This window comes from Tachysurus fulvidraco, chromosome 1 (genome assembly GCF_022655615.1).
Source record: "Tachysurus fulvidraco isolate hzauxx_2018 chromosome 1, HZAU_PFXX_2.0, whole genome shotgun sequence".
NCBI lineage: Eukaryota > Metazoa > Chordata > Actinopteri > Siluriformes > Bagridae > Tachysurus > Tachysurus fulvidraco.
Genome location: NC_062518.1, coordinates 4,081,673 through 4,101,848, shown reverse-complemented (window position 1 = coordinate 4,101,848; position 20,176 = coordinate 4,081,673). Strand labels below are relative to the sequence as shown.

Here is a 20,176-nt window from a genome sequence, read left to right as displayed (position 1 = left end):
ATCACTGTTGTTCCTAACAACCAATCACTGATCACCATTGTTCCCAATACCTAATCACTGTTGCTTCCAATGACCAATCACTGACCACCATTTTTTCCAACAGTCAATCACCGATGACCATTTTGTCTTTAGAAGTGCCTTCAATAAATAGTATTGATATGCAAATAATTGTCAACATTTAACAAATATGCAAATCATTTGATAACTTCTAGCAATAGCAAGCATGTGTTAGGTTTTATTGTTTTTTTGTTTGTTTTTTTTTTAAATCCTGCAGATTTTCCAAATCGAAGAAGTATGTTTTCAATCCTCCCTGCTGTTTTATAGCAAACCACCTTGCCATATAAACTTGGTGTATCACTATTAAAACAGCAAAACATCAGCACAGGACAGCATCAGTGTTAAAACATCCACAGAACATATACATATGGGCAAGAAATGAACACTGCATTGCTGCTTCAACGCCTAATTCCAAATGCAACCCTCGGCTGTAAGAAGGTGTGAAGTCCTCTATACTGTATGTTTTATATTACACAGCTTTTAAATCCCTGAAATCATCCGACCTACAGGGCTTTAAGTTGCTGCCCTGGTTTCACGAGCTCACTGTTACTACCCAGTGGGCGTGGTTATGTGGAAACGGGGCGTGGCCGCGGTTGGCCGCACGCTCTGCTTCTTCATTACGCTTAAAAACACACAGCTTGATGTAGGCTGATGTTAACAAGAGACTATTGGTTATCTCTGATCCCCTGAAACCCAGCGGCGTAATTAATCTGTAAACTGCACTTCGGAAGTTTTATTTTTTTCTTTCTTTCTCTGAGACCTGAAGAGCTGATAATAAGGAAACAAAAAGACAGTAAAGGATCATGGTGACGGAGAGAAATATCCTTATGGAAAGGAGTCGTTTGATTATTTTTTAGATTAGGCAAACTTTGGACTCGGATGCATTTCATTTGAATCTGATGCTGTGTAAGGACTGGCTGTAAAGCACACACAGACACACACACACACACACACAAACACACACACACACACACACACACACACACAGACACATACACCACACACACACAGTTTGCACTTTGCTTTAACGCTGTGTGTTGTCGGTGTTTTGCCTTCTTTTGTGCCCCGCACCTCTCCGAGCGCGCGCGCGCGAGACCCGGACACTTTCCGCACCTTCTCGAGGTGAACCAAAGCCCGGGATTACGAAAAACTTTTTTTTTTTACCCCCACTATTTAAATTTAATCACTTGCTTATTTCTTTTGGCGACACTGCACCTTCCAGCCTTCCTTCTGGATTGTAAATTAAAAAAGGGCAGCGCAAAGAAACACAAACTGGTCGCAGTGCAGCTGCGCTGTTCCAAAGAGGAAAAACATGGATGTACGATTTTATCCGTCCTCAGGGGGGACTTCCATTCCCGGAGATCCACAGAACATGGATTTCTCCCATTGCTCTGGCTACTACAGCTACAACAAGGTGAGACAGGATGCTTTTAATCCACCCAATGCACAAAGTTACTTTTGCGCCTGTGCGCACTTCTACTGACTTTTTTCTTATTTTGTTTATAAACCTTTGCACCTTGTGACATACGCATCTTAAATGACATTGCACATGACCATTCCATGTTCATGCATCAGCCCTGATTTGTTATGATGCGTAACGCGCGTGCATCATTGCAAGGGCTCTATAAATCTGTCGGATGTTAAAGGAAAATAAATCTATACACGAATATTATATGCTTTTAAGCAAAGAGTAAGAAGACAGCTTAACAGTCTGTCGTCTTGCTTCGGTGGGATTGTGTGTGGAGTAAACGAGCATCTCAATGGAGCAGGTGCGCGCAAGAACGCACAAATCCTTCTGCAAAAAAAAAACAAACAAACAAAAAAACAGGACAATTTATGTAGAAGTTGCAATCGTTATTTTTTTATTACTCATGTCGGAGAGCTGGATAGATACTAACTGATAGAACTGGGGAGATCTAGGGGAGCTGAAAACACATCCAACCCGTAATTAAGAGTGTCACGTTGGATTAAGCGTCGCTCGTTCATTCACAAGCGATTTGCACGCGCGTTGTTTCTAAAGCAGTTGTTATGCGAGCGTTCGAGACAAAAGCCGAGCTCGCGCGTTACGGGACAATGCACGGATTGTGCGCTTTGCTCCTGCCTTTCCACCACACCATGGGCATCATTATACAATGATACGATTGGAATGTTTTCGTTTTTCAGCCACTTGTGTGTGATTTTTTGCCCTGGGGGGTATTGTGTAAATGTTGCTTTTGGGGCACTAAAGTTTTCACAGCCAGCACTGAAATTCCCAAACAGTTGGTAAAATTTTTAAAACTTCTTTTTTTTTTCTTCTCTCCAACCCTGCCTGATACCACCTTGTTTAACAAAGCACGTTTTGTGTTGTGATACAACAGACTATCAGTGCCTAACTTAGTGAACTGCATCATGCAAAGAAGCCTAATCATTTGCCTGCCTTTTTTTTAACAGCATATATATATATATATATATATATATATATATATATATATATATATATATATATATATATATATATATATATATATATGCATGGGGAGGTACTGTAGGAGCTTTGCTGGGTTATCTGTGGTTAGAACAAACAGTTTAACTTCTTTGTTATTAGATTATAGTCATCGGGTCATTGTGCTGGCTTCGCAAATGTGTTTATCTGCAGCTATGGCAACTAAAAATAGCTTTTTCTTGTGCGTTCAAACATTTCTCATTTCCAGAAAGTATTTTAATAGAAAATCACAACACATATCATGGACATGGAGTATACAAGACAAAGTAAGCACCCTTTTCTAGTCCAACTTATAAGAACTTCCTTACAGCCTTAGATTTATACCAATGCAGATAATATGTCTATAAAACAAACAAAAATGTTTTGCTGCAATTTTTTAGGAAGTTCTGTTTTGTGTCATTTCACAATAGTGTAAAATGCCATGAAATAATAATAATAATAAGAATAAAAAAAGATAATTTTATACAGTCACGTTGATAGCCAGTGAATAAACATGCCTGTAATCCCATCTGACGTGCCATAAATACTTTTATTTACTAACGATAGCCATGCTGTTGTGAAGCGTTTCCTAAGACGGCATTAACTCGAGTCGTGAAGTCGTGTTGATCATTTACTTTTAATCACAGCCTTCGGTAGTCTGTAACTCACACCGGTTATCCAGCGTCTCCTTTTTCGGAGAAAGTAAACCCAAAGTAAATGCGTCCTTCACAGATCACTTTAAATCTATAGTCCTACCAGAACTGTAATTAGCCTCTGGACTAATGAAGCTTTGGCTAATGGTGGACGATTGGATTAGAGTATAAAGGAAGCAACCTAAGAACACCGAGTGAACTTTCATAATCTGGGCATCAAAAGAAGGAAACGAGGCGGTTGGAGTAATTTGGAGGAAATCAGGCTAGCCATCATGGTTTAGTGGGAAAACTTAAGCCCGTGCACTCATTGAGAATTAGTACATTCTTACCAGAAGCTCAGATTTTGCCTGATATTCATATGGGAATGGAGAAGATAAAAAAAAACAAAAAAACAAGTGCTAACTCTTTTTTTTAATCATTTCTAACTTTTCATTTCACTCACCTTCTTTAGATCTTGCTAACTGTTTAATTTCAGCATTTATAGATTTTTATTGCAGCTGACCCTGAGCTACGGCTTTACGGCTAGTTTTGCAGTTCGGGTTTGACGTTCGGCTGCTGATTGGCCGCTTCTCCGCTCTGTAATGAGTGCGGTTTGGGCTCGAGCGTACACTTTAGACAGGCTGCACATGTGGTAGCAGTCAAGGCAAATTTACAAGAAAAAAAGCGCCCACTTCTGAAAGGCTTAAACGAACACATGCCTACATTGTTTAAGAAGATCACGTTGTTGTTGTTGGTTATGGTGATGGTGGTGGTGTTGTTTTTTCTCTTTATGTAGGTTTTTTGAAGGATTTTGAGGATTCTTGTTTTTTAAACTTGTACTCAGGTCTTGAACATGGGCTGTGAGATGTATCTGAGATGTCGGTACTTCATTAGATTTAGTTGGCTTGCCTTTTTAAAACAACGTCGGGGAAAAAAAGGGCGAGTCGGAGCTGACACATTGGCCTCGCAGGCATGCGGAGACCATTAGTGGGACTGGTTATGTTTTTATTGTGGTTTTACAATGATGTCAAGTGCTCACTCCATTAGTGCTCGGCAGAACGAAGTATCTACAGAAAGGTTTGACAGAAGGAACACAAAGATCATTAAATGGTAGATCAAGCATCATGTTGAAAACTGAAAGCACTCTCTCTCTCTCTCTCTCTCTCTCTCTCTCTCTCTCTCTCTCTCTCTCTCTCTCTCTCTCCGTTTGCTCTACAAAGAACTGTAAAGGTCTTTTGGGAAGTTTTTTTTTCCCTTAAATAAAATCCAAGACAATCCCTACATATGACTGTGTGTGTGTGTGTGTGTGTGTGTGTGTGTGTGTGTGTGTGTGTGTGTGTATGTGTGTTTAATTTAAGCACTTTTTATTGTCCTAGAGAAAGATCTGGAGCTGTTTAACTGAGATAACAGGACTAACACTAATGTAAATAATGAGACAGCATTTCCCTCAGTGGAGTTTGGCCAGAGTTTGGTGTTTGTCAGCATTTCTAGTCTTCTCTTTCCTTCTCTAGTTCACTCTCTCTCTGTCTCTTTCTTTGTCCCTCTCTCATTTTCTCTCTCACACATTTCTCCCCCACCTCCATGTCTGATGAAAAGCTTCATTCAGTTATGCAAGAATGGATGATTCTCTTTGTGCCTCGCTCTCGCCATGGCAACCCCACTGGACTTTGTGTCAGGAAGTGTGTGTGTGTGTGTGTGTGTGTGTGTGTGTGTGTGTGTGTGTGTGTGAGTTTGTACTAACAGATGGCAAATGTGTACACACACTCATGACAAATTGCCTCAGAAACCCAGTGTGGTAGCACTTCTCTATGTTCAGCAAACCATATTAAACAAATCATAAATACACCGTAAACAAATGGAGCAGATTGGGTTCAGCCACCCAACCGGGCTCCGTAACATCCTTTGTGTTTTTGACATGACAATAATGATTATGATGGCAGTGATGATGATGATGATGACGAGGATGAGGATGGGTTTTTTGCAGCTGCAGCCGATTTATTTACAGTGTATTACGGTGAAGAAGAGGAGGAATCCTGCAACAATGATCTGATTGTGTCACGAGGTTTTGCGCTCCTGTGACAAAAGCAAAAGAATAAAAAAGGAAATGAGGTGACAAGCATCAGAGATGGTAAATTACAGAGGTGTTTACACCCACTGATCTTCTTTACACACACCTAAATGGCCCAACACACACACACTGACACACACACACACACACACACACACACACACACACACACACACACACACTCTGACACACACTGACACACACACACTCATTGTTACTGCAGCACAAAGGCAAACAAAACACCCATTCAGAAGGCCAAACACACACACACACACACACACACACACACACACACACACACACACACACACACACACACACACACACGGTTTTCCTGAGGCTACAGCAGCACTCTGTTCTGTCTTAGCTCAGGCAGGCAGGGGTTAATCTCCTAACTCTGTTCTCTCTCTCTCTGTGTGTGTGTGTGTGTGTGTGTGTGTGTGTGTGTGTGTGTGTGTGTGTGTGTGTGTGTGTGTGTGCGCGCGCACATGTACACAGCTGCTGTTATTTCATCATACACTCCACACTGCTAGACTATCACTACTATCTGGCTTTGGTTTCTTGACAAGATAGCAGTTGTTTGCTTTATAACTAGTAACTCTTACATTTCAGGTTGAACTTTAACCTGGGAATGAATTCAGTGAGGAAAACATTCAGCTAATCTAAAAGCTACAGGGAGAAAAAAAAATTATAACATGAGAATATATCGATTAACTTAAAAAAAAGAGTTGATAACAGGTAGTTTTGTTATTTGCAACAAACAGCTTAATGAAACTAATCTGATGTGTAAATAGTGGTTTACTGCTAAAACTACTACTAATAATAATGATACTAAAACAGAAGGTCAGAACTTTACAGACTATTTCTAAAGTCATTTTAAGAACAAAAATTTCAGCTCAAAGCTAATTGTTCCAAGCACTAAAATTATAACAAGAAAACAAACATATCTAAAACATTCAAGTATTTTTATTGAAAATAAAAACGTACACACATTTAACTATTCACCATTAAACAGAAAATGCACGAAACCACGATTGTGGTTAATTAATAATTTAGATTTTAAAAGTACCACCTATAACCGCCATATCACCCCACGAACTATGTTTATCATATTTTTTTTTTTAAAGAACTACTTAAACAACTTTTAATTTGTCTGTTTGATTTATCTTCTAGTTAGATTTTTCTGGCCCTGAAATTAGCTCCACCTCTTTGTTAGAATAGATTTTTTTTAATGTACTATTTTTGATTTTCTGACTTGTCTTGTATCGACTGTTTTGTATCGCCAGAATAAATTTTTAGCTCGAATTTTCTAGAATTTTCCAAAATTTATTTTCCTCTGAGTCTTTAAAGTGCAATCGAATATAGTTGTTTATTACAACCTGCATCTTTAAAATATTCAAAAATGTTTGTTGTCTTGAAGGATCTCAGCAAGTTAGCAATATCATGGTTAGCGATGGTTAGTTATTTCTTTGCTAAAGTATCGATTTTAAAGCATTTTCCAAAAGGTCATCCAAGTTAATAGACTCATTGTGTTGGCTTGATTTGTGTATTGAGGAGTGAAAATAATACTGTATGTCCTCAAGCTTAAATGCCAACACTTGTTTCACACCTGTCCAAACACTGCTTTACATGACCACGCCCTACTTGCAGCTCGCTTCGGTCCTGCTGATTCGCAAAACGTAGCCGTAATTGACGTACAATCGTTCTATAATCGTTAGCCCAGAGGCCTTGTGTTTTGTTTTTTTTTGTTTTTTGCTTTTGCTTTTGTCTTCTGAAAGTTCCTGAACTTTCTTTGCGATACAGCAACGCTGATAACCGTTGCCATGGCCACAACAATTGTACTTTTATTTGCGGTATTTGAAAAACGCTCATCATTGGCAGAATGATCAAGCGCTGAAAGGAAAATAAGCCCGGGCATGGGAGATCACGTTTCAAACTGCAGCTCTTTAGATGGAGATTGTGCTCGAGAGGAAGCAGATGTGGATGTTTTGTTTTGGGTTTTCTTAGTACGACGTGGATTTTTCCGTTAAGACGAAACCTCAAGACTTTATTTTGCGTCTTTTTTTCTTTCGAATCGCATTCGGTAGCTACGGTGGAACTAATAGGAAAATTAAGTACTTGCTTGCAAAAGTGAGGGCCGTGAGGTACATCTGGACACGCTGATGGCTCCTGGGAGTTTGAGGGTTTAAGCGTGCAGAATTTATGTTCTGTGTGTAGCACAGGAATTAAAATAAAAGCATGAAATTGTGTTCGGGCTCGAAGTCGATGGCACTCACACGTGAACTCGATACTGAAACTAGACTAACACACTTACACAGAGGAAGTGACCTTCAAATCATATCACATTCTCTTCAGAAAGATGAACGGAAATCAAATGAAGTGCTCATCTCTCTCTCTCTCTCTCGCTCTCTCTCGCTCTTTCTCTCTCTCTCTCTCTCTCTCTCTCTCTCTCTCTCTCTATCGATCCTTGTCCTAGATGAACTTGGTATGTAATGTTATTGTGGTTCCAGGATGAGAGAGTCACACTTGTAGTCACATATCCTATAAATATATGCTATACATTTCAAATAGGTGTATTATGTGTCTGAAAGATTTTCCTCTCCATTCTTTCTTCTATATTACGATATTTTTAAGGCTGCTGCGAGTTTTAACTAGGAGGAATGTGTGGAGTTATTCTCCTGGGGATAAAAAGCAATCAGATGTAAATGCAGCACTGAGATCATTCTGAGAACCGCATTATTAGATCTATAATCAGATCAACAAACTGATATTCTAACCCAAGTTCTTCGAGTACAATATTCGCGTATACCACTAGGAGTCGTAATCTGTAGCTCTACGTTGTTTACGATCAGATTACAAAAACAAAACAAGCCTGTAGGTTCATTAAACCTACATAAATATTCATAACAGCTTATTTCAGCTTATTTTATTGACTTTAATATTAAATAGGCTTTATATAGCTTATATAAGCTCTTCGTGGCAAGTGACATAAACCTTCAGAAGCTGTTTTTAAATTTCTTTAATATAAACATTTTTATAGAGCCTACATGAGCCCTTTATGACAAGTGACATACACTTTCAGAAGTATTTGTAAAAGGTTGTATGATTTTTGATGTTTACTTCTGGATCACGTTACACTATTTGTCAACGCTTGTGTACCTGGTGTTCATAGAGCTACATAAAATCTGCATAAGCTCATGATGACTGATAGAAATATATAAACGATTTATAACTTCTTAAAAATGAAGCATCAGCTGTCATAATGTCTGTCAGTCTTGGTAACATGTGTTACCCTTGGGTGGTGTTTATAAGGTTACACAACACCTACATAATTCCTTAATTATAAACAACAAGCCTACACATGCATTTAAAGACATATTGTAACCAGCATATGTGTGTTCATTCAGATATGAAAGTTATGGCAATGCTTTACCTGAAGACAGTGATTATAGAGCTTCATAAACCTTATATAGGCTATTAATGGTGACTTGATAAGCATACAAAAATGTATAATGGATTATTTCCAGAGGATAATACAATCACAGTAATAATATCAACTGTTGTCTATTTTGTTAACTTTATAGGTGCATAAACATGCATAAGCCCTTTATGGCAATTGACTTAAACCTACAAAAACATCTTACAAAAAATCCTCTCCAACGATTTCACAATCACATCTTAAGGGTTTTTGAGTAAAACGTTTTACTTTTGGAAAACATTGAGTGACAGATCCAAGCTAGTCATGGGGGTGGGGCTTAAAACGATCAAAAAACTCTGTGTAGCAAAGCATGAACTGATTGTGGGAATAATGGTTTTGACACAGAATTACCTCATCGGTCCTGCCGCTTCCACAACTCACCTAACCTCCATCCAAGTTATTGATTATCTCCATTGATAAAAGTAATTATGCTAATTTGTGCCTGACAGGTACCACGATCCAGATGAGATCATCTGTTGTAGCCACTCATCTTTAACCTCACCTTCTCTAATTAGCCGCACTAGCATCATTTTCCAAACATGATCATGATTTCCCATCGTCATGGTCTGCAGCAACTCGGTAAACCGAGCGAGTCGGATAAAATGGAGTTTGAATTCGAATGGTTCCAATATATATATATATATATATATATATATATATATATATATATATATATATATATATATATATATATTTTATTTAGAGAAACTGCTGGCATGAAATCCGCTCTGTAAAATGCCACTGAGTCAACTTGCTTATTTTTTCATACCCTATTAAACCCTACTGATTGCTGAATGCTACACTGGTTAACATGCTAACATCTGGGTCAAACATGCAGACGGATGAGAATGCTAAGGTGCGGGTTCACGAGAAGATGTTTGTAGTTATAACGGAGGTCATAGGCATTAAAATAAAGAACCGAAGAAACAAAGAAACCAGCAGATGTGAGTGGTGTTTTTAAATATGAAGAGAAACCAAAATGTGAATCGATAATGCCGTATTGACTGGCACCGCAGAGCCGAGATCAATCGGCAGACAATCAGGACTCGGCATGAGATATTCAGATGCACTGAAACATAAAACATGCATAAAATATCAGCACAGTATTACACACACACACACACACACACACACACACACACACACACACACACACACACACACACACACACACAGAAGCCAGGGCAGTGTTGAGACAGTTCCTGATTGTGGATTAAAGCTATTGCCCTTGTAATGTTTGACCTGAGAGAGTTTCAGGACATTGAGGGATGTAATTGAATCTGGAAGAGAGGGGAATATAATATAAAGCCCAATGTGACTCATGTAGCAAAGCCATATTTCAAAAATTTCCATTGTTTCCTTTTTTTCTCTCCACTTGCAAAATGAATGATGGCCACCGAGGGAGCGGGTCAGTTGAGCTAAGACATTAGTAACATGTTACTCAATTCGCTAACACTACTTTACAGCTACATTAAACCCGCATAAGCTGTATAATGACCAATGACATAAACTAACATTAACATTTATAAATGCTTCAAAGCTAATACAATATTAGACGCAGTAGTGCTTTGGGTGTTGGGGTCTGCTCTGTAAAGCCCTTTTTCAGCAGGTATGAGTTGTATGAGCTACATCTTCATAATCCTACAGAATTTATAAAGACTTATTTCAATCACTCTCATAAAGACTACTGTTATATCAGTGTTCATAAGGCCATGTGAAACCTACATAAGCCTTTCAAGACCACTGACATAAACCAACATGAACACATAGAGACTCAAAAATCATAGCGATTTGAGTCTGTTTTTTAAACAGGTATGAACTGTGCTCATAGAGTGACATAAAATCTACATAGGGTACTTTATAAAGGCTTATTTCAGCATCTGCCTTAAAGAATATTTTTGTACATTTTGGTAGTACAAATGTTTATAGAGCTTCATTAAACATACATAATCCTGTCTCTTTTTTAAAAAAGTATGGGCTGCATTCATAGAGCGACATAAATTCTACATAACGTCCCACATAAGGTTTATTTCAATAGCTGTCTTTAGTCTGTGAGTTTTGGTATTATAGGGCTCATAGGGCTACATGTAACATACATAAGCTCTTTATGGCAGTTGACCTATTGTGACACAAACATTGGTGTTTTGATCAACACAACAGCTGAAGTGATGATTGACAAAGTCTCTTTATAAACATCTGATACCTGTTGGAATAATTGAAATGTATATCAGTTATGAAGGGACAACGCAGACTCTATGTAGCACAAATGAACACCACCCTAGAGTAAAGTCTTATCTGTTGTTCTGTATTTAAATATTATATTATATATTATACCATTCTGATTAAAAATTAGCAAAAGGAGAAAAAAAGGAATGGGGAGTGTTGGGGAGGCGGGGCCTATGGTGCATGTCAGTCACCACACGGAAGCAGCGGCCCATGCTCTGAGCTGGGACTGTTTGCCTTTGCTTCGTGTGCGTAGTGTGCGTGCACGATTAATTATGAGTGCTAGTTTGTGTACAATCCTGAGATACAACCTCACGAACGTCCCAACGAGGGGGTGCGGTGTCACCGAATCGTCCTGTGATATCTGTCCGGAATGTTTTCTTCTCAGACAAGGGAGTCTCATAGTGAAGAAGCTCACATTGCCCCAATGCAATATATTCACCAAAGCATTTAGTCGAGGTTTAGGATGTCCTTGTTCTTTTTCTTTGTCTCATCTCATCTCATTGTTGAAATAAAGGGCTGATCTGGAATGTTGATCTATCAAGTGATACTCCAGTTGTGACAACAGCCTCTGGTAAAACTAACCAAGTCTTTCCCTGTACTTAATTACAGAAGGTCTGATGTCCTTCTTTCGCAGTGCTTTCCTAACAAACGTTTCAAATCAAAGAAGGGAAAACCTTTCTACAGGCCGTGTTGTGTATACTCTATATCTGCTGTGTTTATTCTGTTAAAATGCATTCGAATAGGTAGAATAATAACAATCGTCTGGGTTTTAACCTTTTTAAGCTTTACGGTCGTACGGCCGTCGCGGCACGGCTGTAATTAAGAATCGAGTAGTACAGCAAAATATCTCACTGTCGAAAGATAATTTTATCTACAGCCCCAATCAGCAGCTTGAGCGCAAAAGTAATTTTACTGTAATTTAAGTCATTTCTGAAGATTATAATTGGACTAATGATGGCACTCTTCATTTTTATGACCTTGAAGCTATAGAGCAGAAGTAAACAGTCTAATGAAGGTCCAGAAGGAAACAATGTTCTTTTTTTTTATAATCATTTTGATTAGTAAAGTATATTTTAATAACGTCGTTAAAGGTTTTTGAGATCTTAAGGCTTCAATTTTGTGCTTTAGTACTCTCACCAAGGTTTCTGTGGAACTTCATGGTTTTATACAGTCATTTCTTATGAAAGGAGCATTTTAGGATTATTCTAGCTATGTTGTTCACGACATGAGCGCCAATCTGGGAGAATTTCACGGTTGATCATAGGAAAATTTTGTTTTACGACGAAATTTCCATCGATAATAAGGTCTAAGTTTCCATAAATCACTTTTTCCTTTGAGTGTGAAGAAACAAGCTACGAAACTCAACCTTAACTCTAAATCAGTTCCATTTTTGCGGTTATAATTAGAAGGATTTCTTCAATTAGGGTTTAATTTCTGTTTATTTTAATTTTATGCAATGACACACACATTAACAAATACAATACCAAACATCTCACTTTTGCCTGAACATTGTATAAGGTTTTAGCTTGGTCATTTTTTTTTTTTTCGAACATTTTGATGTTTTTTGACTTAGAAATATACTAAAAATTGTACAGACTGAAAATCACAAACTATCAGACACTGGTGGACTTCTGGATTAAGGTAGAGGTACAGTATGTTATCTGACACCGGGGTTAAACGCTGCAGAATAATTTATGAGAAAATGAGGAAGAGGGAAACATGCCAATGACACAAACAAAATGAATATGTTTTTCTGCATAATAGATGTTTGGGCCTGTGTGTGTGTGTGTGTGTGTGTGTGTGTGTGTGTGTGTGTGTGTGTGTGTGTGTGTGTGTGTGTGTTGGGGTATTAATATTTAATGAGTTCCAATGTGAGTGAGATTTGATATGTCTGTTGTCTAAATGCAGCTGTTTATGGTTTGTACATTAATGTTTAATTACTTTAATGGCTGTTTCTATATGGTATGTAGTAAATACAATGCAGCTTATTTCATAACACACCGAGTCGCTTTACGTTTCATATAGTCGGCATAAAAAGCGATTCCGAGGAAAAGGCGGACATAAAGTACCACAGTAGTACAGTGTAAAGGCTAAAAAAAAAGGAAAATCACCCCCAAAGATGACTTTTTTTCAACCATAGCAAGACCGGATTTTTCTATTATTATTATTATTATTTTGTTTTCCGCTGAGTCGTCTTTGTCTCCAAATCCATTGATTATTGCCTCTCAATTTCACCCAAGCATGTGTTTTTCAGTTGTTGTGACATTTGGTTAAGTGAAGAAAGAAAGAAAGAGAGAAAGAAAGAAAGAAAAAAAAGGGAGAGAAGCAAACCTCTGCCCTCATTAATGCAGCCGGAGAATGAGTCGTGTGATAGCATGCAGCGGATGATGAGGTGAAATCATACCGAACTGATTATTCCATTAGTCTTTTGTTTGACTGCTCCTTGTTGTGTTGTGTTGTGTCGTGTTGTGTTGTGCTGCACAGCACCCACAATGCTTTGCAGCTTTCTGTGGCTCGGTGCGGCCCTGACAAAAACAGCAGGTGTTCAAATACAAGCGAGCGAAGAGTTTAGAGAGCGAAAGTAAATAAAAGACTCATTTGAATGTGCAAACAGAGCATGCTGGAACGAGCGAGCGAAGTAACATCTTTTCGTTGTCCCTCGCCGACGAAAGTGAAAAGCGATCGCAAGGCTCGAGTGTTGATCGGCTCAAGTTTTCTTAGACATTCTTTCTCCGTAACCACTCGTCCCTGTTTATCTTTTCTCATCCTGCCATTCTGTGGGATTTTCCCCAACCAGGATGGTCCTCGAGCACAGCTGCATGGTACAGAATCCTAATAACCGGCTTTAAAAAAAACTCATCAATGAGTGTTTTTCCAGCTAAAAGAACGCTTTAGCCCCTCCCTCAGAACAAAAAAAATCATCTACTAACACAAGGTAGAGGGTTAATATGCGAATCGGTTCTCAAATACATTTTAATTATCTCTGCGGAAAGCTAATACAAATCGGAAAAGCACCATCGTCCCGTCTGTAGAGTTTTTAATGATGTCTTTTGTAGCAGTGCATTAGACTGATAAGAATAAAGAGTCTTTGTTTTCTCCAGGAATGCCATAGGAATGTATTATAATACATTTGAAATGGTAATTTCTTTCACTCCCTCTCTCTCTCTCTCTCACACACGCCACGTTTTCACTAGTCAAAAGCGCGTCCTTGAAACGATTTGGTTCGTTTCCATGTGTAGATTATAGCCCCATCAGCATCATCATCATTATCGTCATCATCATCATCATCATCATTATCATCGTCATCGTCTTCACAGCTCTGTGTCTATGTTTGGCTGCTTTCACATTTTCACACTAGACTTTCTTTCTTTTTATTTTTTTTTGTAAAATTTCAGTAAAAGAGCTTTTTTGTGCTGCTCACAATAACAGTGTTACTGCTTATTCTTTCCAGTAGTACAGGCTAATCAGCTAGCTTCTCCATCTTATCATTTTTCGCAATATTAGTTTCAGTTTAACTTTTACAACATGTCAAATATTCGATGTGGGGGACACGGTGGCTTAGTGGTTAGCACGTTCGCCTCACACCTCCAGGGTTGGGGGTTCGATTCCCGCCTCCGCCTTGTGTGTGTGGAGTTTGCATGTTCTCCCCGTGCCTCGGGGGTTTCCTCCGGGTACTCCGGTTTCCTCCCCCGGTCCAAAGACATGCATGGTAGGTTGATTGGCATCTCTGGAAAATTGTCCATAGTGTGTGAGAGTGTGAGTGAATGAGAGTGTGTGTGTGCCCTGTGATGGGTTGGCACTCCGTCCAGGGTGTATCCTGCCTCGATGCCCGATGACGCCTGAGATAGACACAGGCTCCCCGTGACCCGGATAAAGCGGTAGAAAATGAATGAATAAGTGAAATATTCAATGTTATGGTTCATCGACGGAACTGAGTTTTCTCCTTTGTTTCTGTCTTTTTCTTTTGAAGTCTTTCCTCTTGAGCTGTGATCTGATTGGTTGGTCATCATTTGGTGCATTCGCAAAAGTTTTTTGAAGTGATATAAAGTGAATCGACTTTTTAAGTAATGGAAAATGTCAGTGATTTAAAAAAAAACAACAACAAAAAACAACCGCATGCTTTCATCCATTGTTTTTTCGTGTGCTACCGGCTAATGATATAAATTCCCAATTCGAAAGCAGCCTTAAATAGTGCTGTTTGCCGTTCTGCCCTTTAATTTCGTTCCGTTTATATCTCCATTGCCAAACATCTTGTACATCCCGAATACAACGTGTCACTTTGATTATGTTTTCTGTTACACTTTCAATCCGAATCTAAACACCACTGTTTGTGTACTCTTACGATCCAAGGGCGCTCGTTTCCAAAGCCTGGAAACTCATCGCGTAGGTTGTGCTCGACAGAACTAACGTGAGCAATTAATCATTTGACTCTAGCACGTGAGACGATAGTGAATCAGACACGTGGAAAAAGACAGGGACCTTTCTCACACGTGTTTGCACTGTCTTCCAGTTCACCAACCATGAAATTGTTTTCATGCCCATCACTGCATGTTTTCAATTGTAATACAAACCTTCGGTTCCTGCAAAGTCGGCGAAGTGCTTATTCTTCTCCCGTCTCTTCTCTTTATTTATATAGTTAAACGAAGCTCTGGGCTCGATTGTGCCGTTATAAGTTTTGACACATGTTCTCATTTTGATGTTGAATGAAAAAATAAGGAATGAGTATAAAACCAGAGAATTCAGTGAGCATTAACTCGACTCTGGGGGAAAAAAATAAGAGAAAGAAAAGATGATTGAAGCGGTGCAAGTCTTTTACAGGAACATATGGTTCCCTTCAGTGTGGATATTTATTCCATACACGTATTACAAACCGAGAGTGGCTGCTTTGTAGATGGCTTCCAAAAAATTGTACAGTGATTGCTTCATTGCTGATGTGATTTCTATTGGCCTCTGAAGTATCCTTAACAAAAATGCCAGCCTGTTCCTCTGTGCTACAGAGTAAATGAATGTTGCATTTTGGTTCTAATAAAGTTGCATTAGGGAAGCTGAACAGCTGGTTCGCATCTGGAGCTTATTGGGAAAGTATTGACGATACAAGGAGGAGGAGGAGTGTAGCAGTAGGCATACATACACTACCATCCATTACAAACCCCTCAGATTTAATTTTACTCCTCAAACTTCAAAGATCTGAGGTAACCTGAATCCATCTTTTTCCCATAACTACATACATTTGCTATTAGTTTTGATGTAGTTACTGAGTAATGCTTTAAAAATAAAGAACTGAACTTCTGGACTGAATTTTCAGGACTCCTGACCCTCACTTCTATATCAAGTCAAGTCAAGTCAATCAAATCAAATCAAATCAAATCAAATTTTATTTGTCACATACACATACATACATACATACATACATACATACATACATACATACACACATACATACATACATACATACATACATACATACATACATACATACACACATACATACATACATACATACAGGGTACGGGGGTGCAGTGAAATGCTTTTTGCGTCTGTCCGGTTTATAAGTATAAAAAAAGGAATGCAATTTAGGATAAAAAATAAAAAAAAAAACCAAAAGGAGATAGAGAAATAAAAAGGATAAACTATATATAAAAAAAGATATCAAAATGAAAAGATAAGTGGAAAAATAATTTATATATATATATACACACAGTGATCCCTCGTTTATCACGGTTAATGGGGACCGGAACTTCTCGCGATAGGTGAAAATCCACAAAGTAGGATCGGCCCTAAGTTGGACCTTTTCACTGATGGTCATCAACTTCCTCTTCCTCTTGGGCTCACTAGAGGAATCTGTGGCAGGGGGCGCTTAGGAGGCATCGTAAGGGCTTAACGAAAAGTTAATTTCGAACACAATACGCGAAGAAGCTGGGAGAGGATGCGATGATGCGCAGCCGAAACTTGAACCGCGAAGTGGCGATGGATTACTGTACATAAATATACATATACATAAATGTGTACGGTTTTTAAAGGTCGTCCTTAAAAGTCACGTCAAGAAGCTTTTATATAGCTGACGCAGAGACATAGTGAAATGAGACGACGTTTCTCCAGGACCGCGGAGCTACATAGAAATAAAGACAGAGCTATATAGAACAACACAGAAATAAGGACTTAAGTAAGGTAGTCCTAGAGGCATAAAGTGCAACCTAGTGCAAACAGTGCGAGACAAAAGTCAGTGCAAAACACTACAGGACAATACAGAATAGCAGCACCGACCAGAGTCCATACTGTATATTCTATAGTACATGTGCAGAAACACTGGGATGAACACTTAATATAATAGCAGCAGGTATTGTGCAAAAAAAGGGGAAGTCGTGGTCTAATGGTTAGAGAGTCTGGTTGTGGGTTCGAGTCGTGAGCCGGCTACGACTGAGGTGCCCTTGAGCAAGGCACCGAACCCCCCCAACTGCTCCCCGGGCGCAGCAGCATAAATGGCTGCCCACTGCTCCAGGTGTGTGTTCACGGTGTGTGTTCACGGTGTGTGTTCACGGTGTGTGTTCACGGTGTGTGTGCGCACTGCTGTGTGTGTGTGTGTGTGTGTGTGTGTTCACTGTGTGTGTGTGTGTGTGTGTTCACTGTGTGTGTGTGTGTGTGTGTGTGTGTTCACTGTGTGTGTGTGTGTTCACTGTGTGTGTGTGTTCACTGTGTGTGTATTCACTGTGTGTGTGTGTGTGTTCACTGTGTGTGTGTTTACTGTGTGTGTGTTCACTGTGTGTGTGTGTGTGTTCACTGTGTGTGTGTGTTCACTGTGTGTGTGTTCACTGTGTGTGTGTTCACTGTGTGTGTGTTCACTGTGTGTGTGTTCACTGTGTGTGTGTTCACTTTGTGTGTGTGTTCACTTTGTGTGTGTGTGTTCACTGTGTGTGTGTGTGTGTGTGTGCGTTCACTTTGTGTGTGTGTGTTCACTTTGTGTGTGTGTGTGTGTGTGTGTGTGCGTTCACTTTGTGTGTGTGTGTTCACTTTGTGTGTGTGTTGTGTTTGTGTGTGTGTGTTCACTGTGTGTGTGTTCACTGTGTGTGTGTGTGTGTGTGTATGTGAGTTTGTGTGTGTGTGTGTGTGTGTGTGTGTTCACTGTGTGTGTATTCACTGTGTGTGTGTGTGTTCACTGTGTGTGTGTGTTCACTGTGTGTGTGTTCACTGTGTGTGTTCACTATGTGTGTGTGTTCACTGTGTGTGTGTTCACTTTGTGTGTGTGTTCACTTTGTGTGTGTGTGTTCACTGTGTGTGTGTGTGTGTGTGTGTGCGTTCACTTTGTGTGTGTGTGTTCACTTTGTGTGTGTGTTCACTTTGTGTGTGTGTTCACTGTGTGTGTGTGTGTGTTCACTTGGTGTGTGTGTTCACTGTGTGTGTGTTCACTGTGTGTGTGTTCACTGTGTGTGTGTGTGTGTGTGTGTGTGTGTGTAAACTGTGTGTGGGTGTAAACTGTGTGTGTGTGTTCACTGTGTGTGTGTGCACACTGCTGTGTGTGTGTGTTCACTGTGTGTGTGTGTGTGTGTGTTCACTGTGTGTGTGCGCACTGCTGTGTGTGTGTGTGTGTGTTCACTGTGTGTGTGTGTGTGTTCACTGTGTGTGTGTGTGTGTGTGTGTGTGTGTGTTCACTGTGTGTGTGTGTTCACTGTGTGTGTGTGTGTTCACTGTGTGTGTGTGTGTGTGTTCACTGTGTGTGTGTGTGTGTGTGTGTGTGTGTGTGTGTGTGTGTGTAAACTGTGTGTGGGTGTAAACTGTGTGTGTGTGTTCACTGTGTGTGTGTGCACACTGCTGTGTGTGTGTGTTCACTGTGTGTGTGTGTGTGTGTGTGTGTGTTCACTGTGTGTGTGCGCACTGCTGTGTGTGTGTGTGTGTGTTCACTGTGTGTGTGTGTGTGTTCACTGTGTGTGTGTGTGTGTGTGTGTGTGTTCACTGTGTGTGTGTGTTCACTGTGTGTGTGTGTGTTCACTGTGTGTGTGTGTGTGTGTTCACTGTGTGTGTGTGTTCACTGTGTGTGTGCGCACTGCTGTGTGTGTGCACTTTGGATGGGTTAAATGCAGAGAACGAGTTTTGAGTACAGGTCACGGTACTTAGCCGTATGTCACGTCACTTTCTCTTTAAAAACAGCAGTTGACTGAAATGTGCAAGATGGTACATGGACAGATAGAAAAGCTGTATGTGCTTCTTGTCCAAACTGTTGCCACAAACATTAAAAGCACACAATTGTATAGAATGTTGTTCTATGTTGCAGTGTTTCAGATTCCTTTCACTGGAACTAAGATGTCCAAATCTGTTCCAGTATGACAAGGTACCTGTGCACAAAGTGTGTTAAGGTTGGGCTAGAAGAACTGGAAGGTCCTGCACAGACCCCTGGATCCAATTCGACCCCCACTGAACACCTTTAAGATGAACTAAAACACAGATTGCACCCCTGACCTCCTCACTAATGCAACACCACTTTATCAGTTCTCAATAACATGCCTTGTAGGATGTGGTAGCCTATCGGGTAAGGTGTTGGATTACTGATCGGATGGTTGTGAGCTCTAATCCCAGGTCCACCAAAACTGCCACTGCTAAGCCCATGAGCAAGACCCTTAACCCTCAGTTGCTCAGTTGTGTAAAATGGTATAACAATGTAAGTCGCTCTGGATTCGGGCGTTCTCCAAACACTCGACACTCTTGAATGTGCTTTCAAATCACAAATCCCAACAGCAGTGCTCCAGATTTGAGCGGAAATCCTTCCAGGGGAGTAGAAGAGGGAATAAACAACATGAAACCGGATGTTCGACAAGCTCATGAGTGTGACGCTCTGGTGCCCATATACTTTTGGCTATACAGTGTATTTTATATATAACCATTAGATAGATAGATAGATAGATAGATAGATAGATAGATAGATAGATAGATAGATAGATAGTAAGATACTATCTATCTACCTAGATAGATAGATAGATAGATAGATAGATAGATAGATAGATAGATACTATCTATCTACCTAGATAGATAGATAGATAGATAGATAGATAGATAGATAGATAGATACTATCTATCTACCTAGATAGATAGATAGATAGATAGATAGATAGATAGATAGATAGATAGATAGATAGATAGATAGATAGATAGTAAGATACTATCTATCTACCTAGATAGGTAGATAGATAGATAGATAGATAGATAGATAGATAGATAGATAGATAGATAGATACTATCTATCTACCTAGATAGATAGATAGATA

General features: G+C 39.5%; 1 protein-coding gene across 2 annotated transcripts in view; it reads left to right on the top strand.

Moving 5' to 3' along the window:
- Positions 1-668: 668 nt before the first annotated feature.
- tox3 (TOX high mobility group box family member 3) overlaps positions 669-20,176 on the top strand; it is a 73,378-nt gene continuing 53,870 nt past the window's right edge. For both annotated transcript variants that reach the window (XM_047800496.1, XM_027173836.2), the window contains exon 1: positions 669-1,471. In XM_047800496.1, the coding sequence (XP_047656452.1) occupies positions 1,370-1,471 (102 nt within the window). In that variant the 5' untranslated portion in view covers positions 669-1,369. The remainder of the gene's footprint in view (positions 1,472-20,176) is intronic.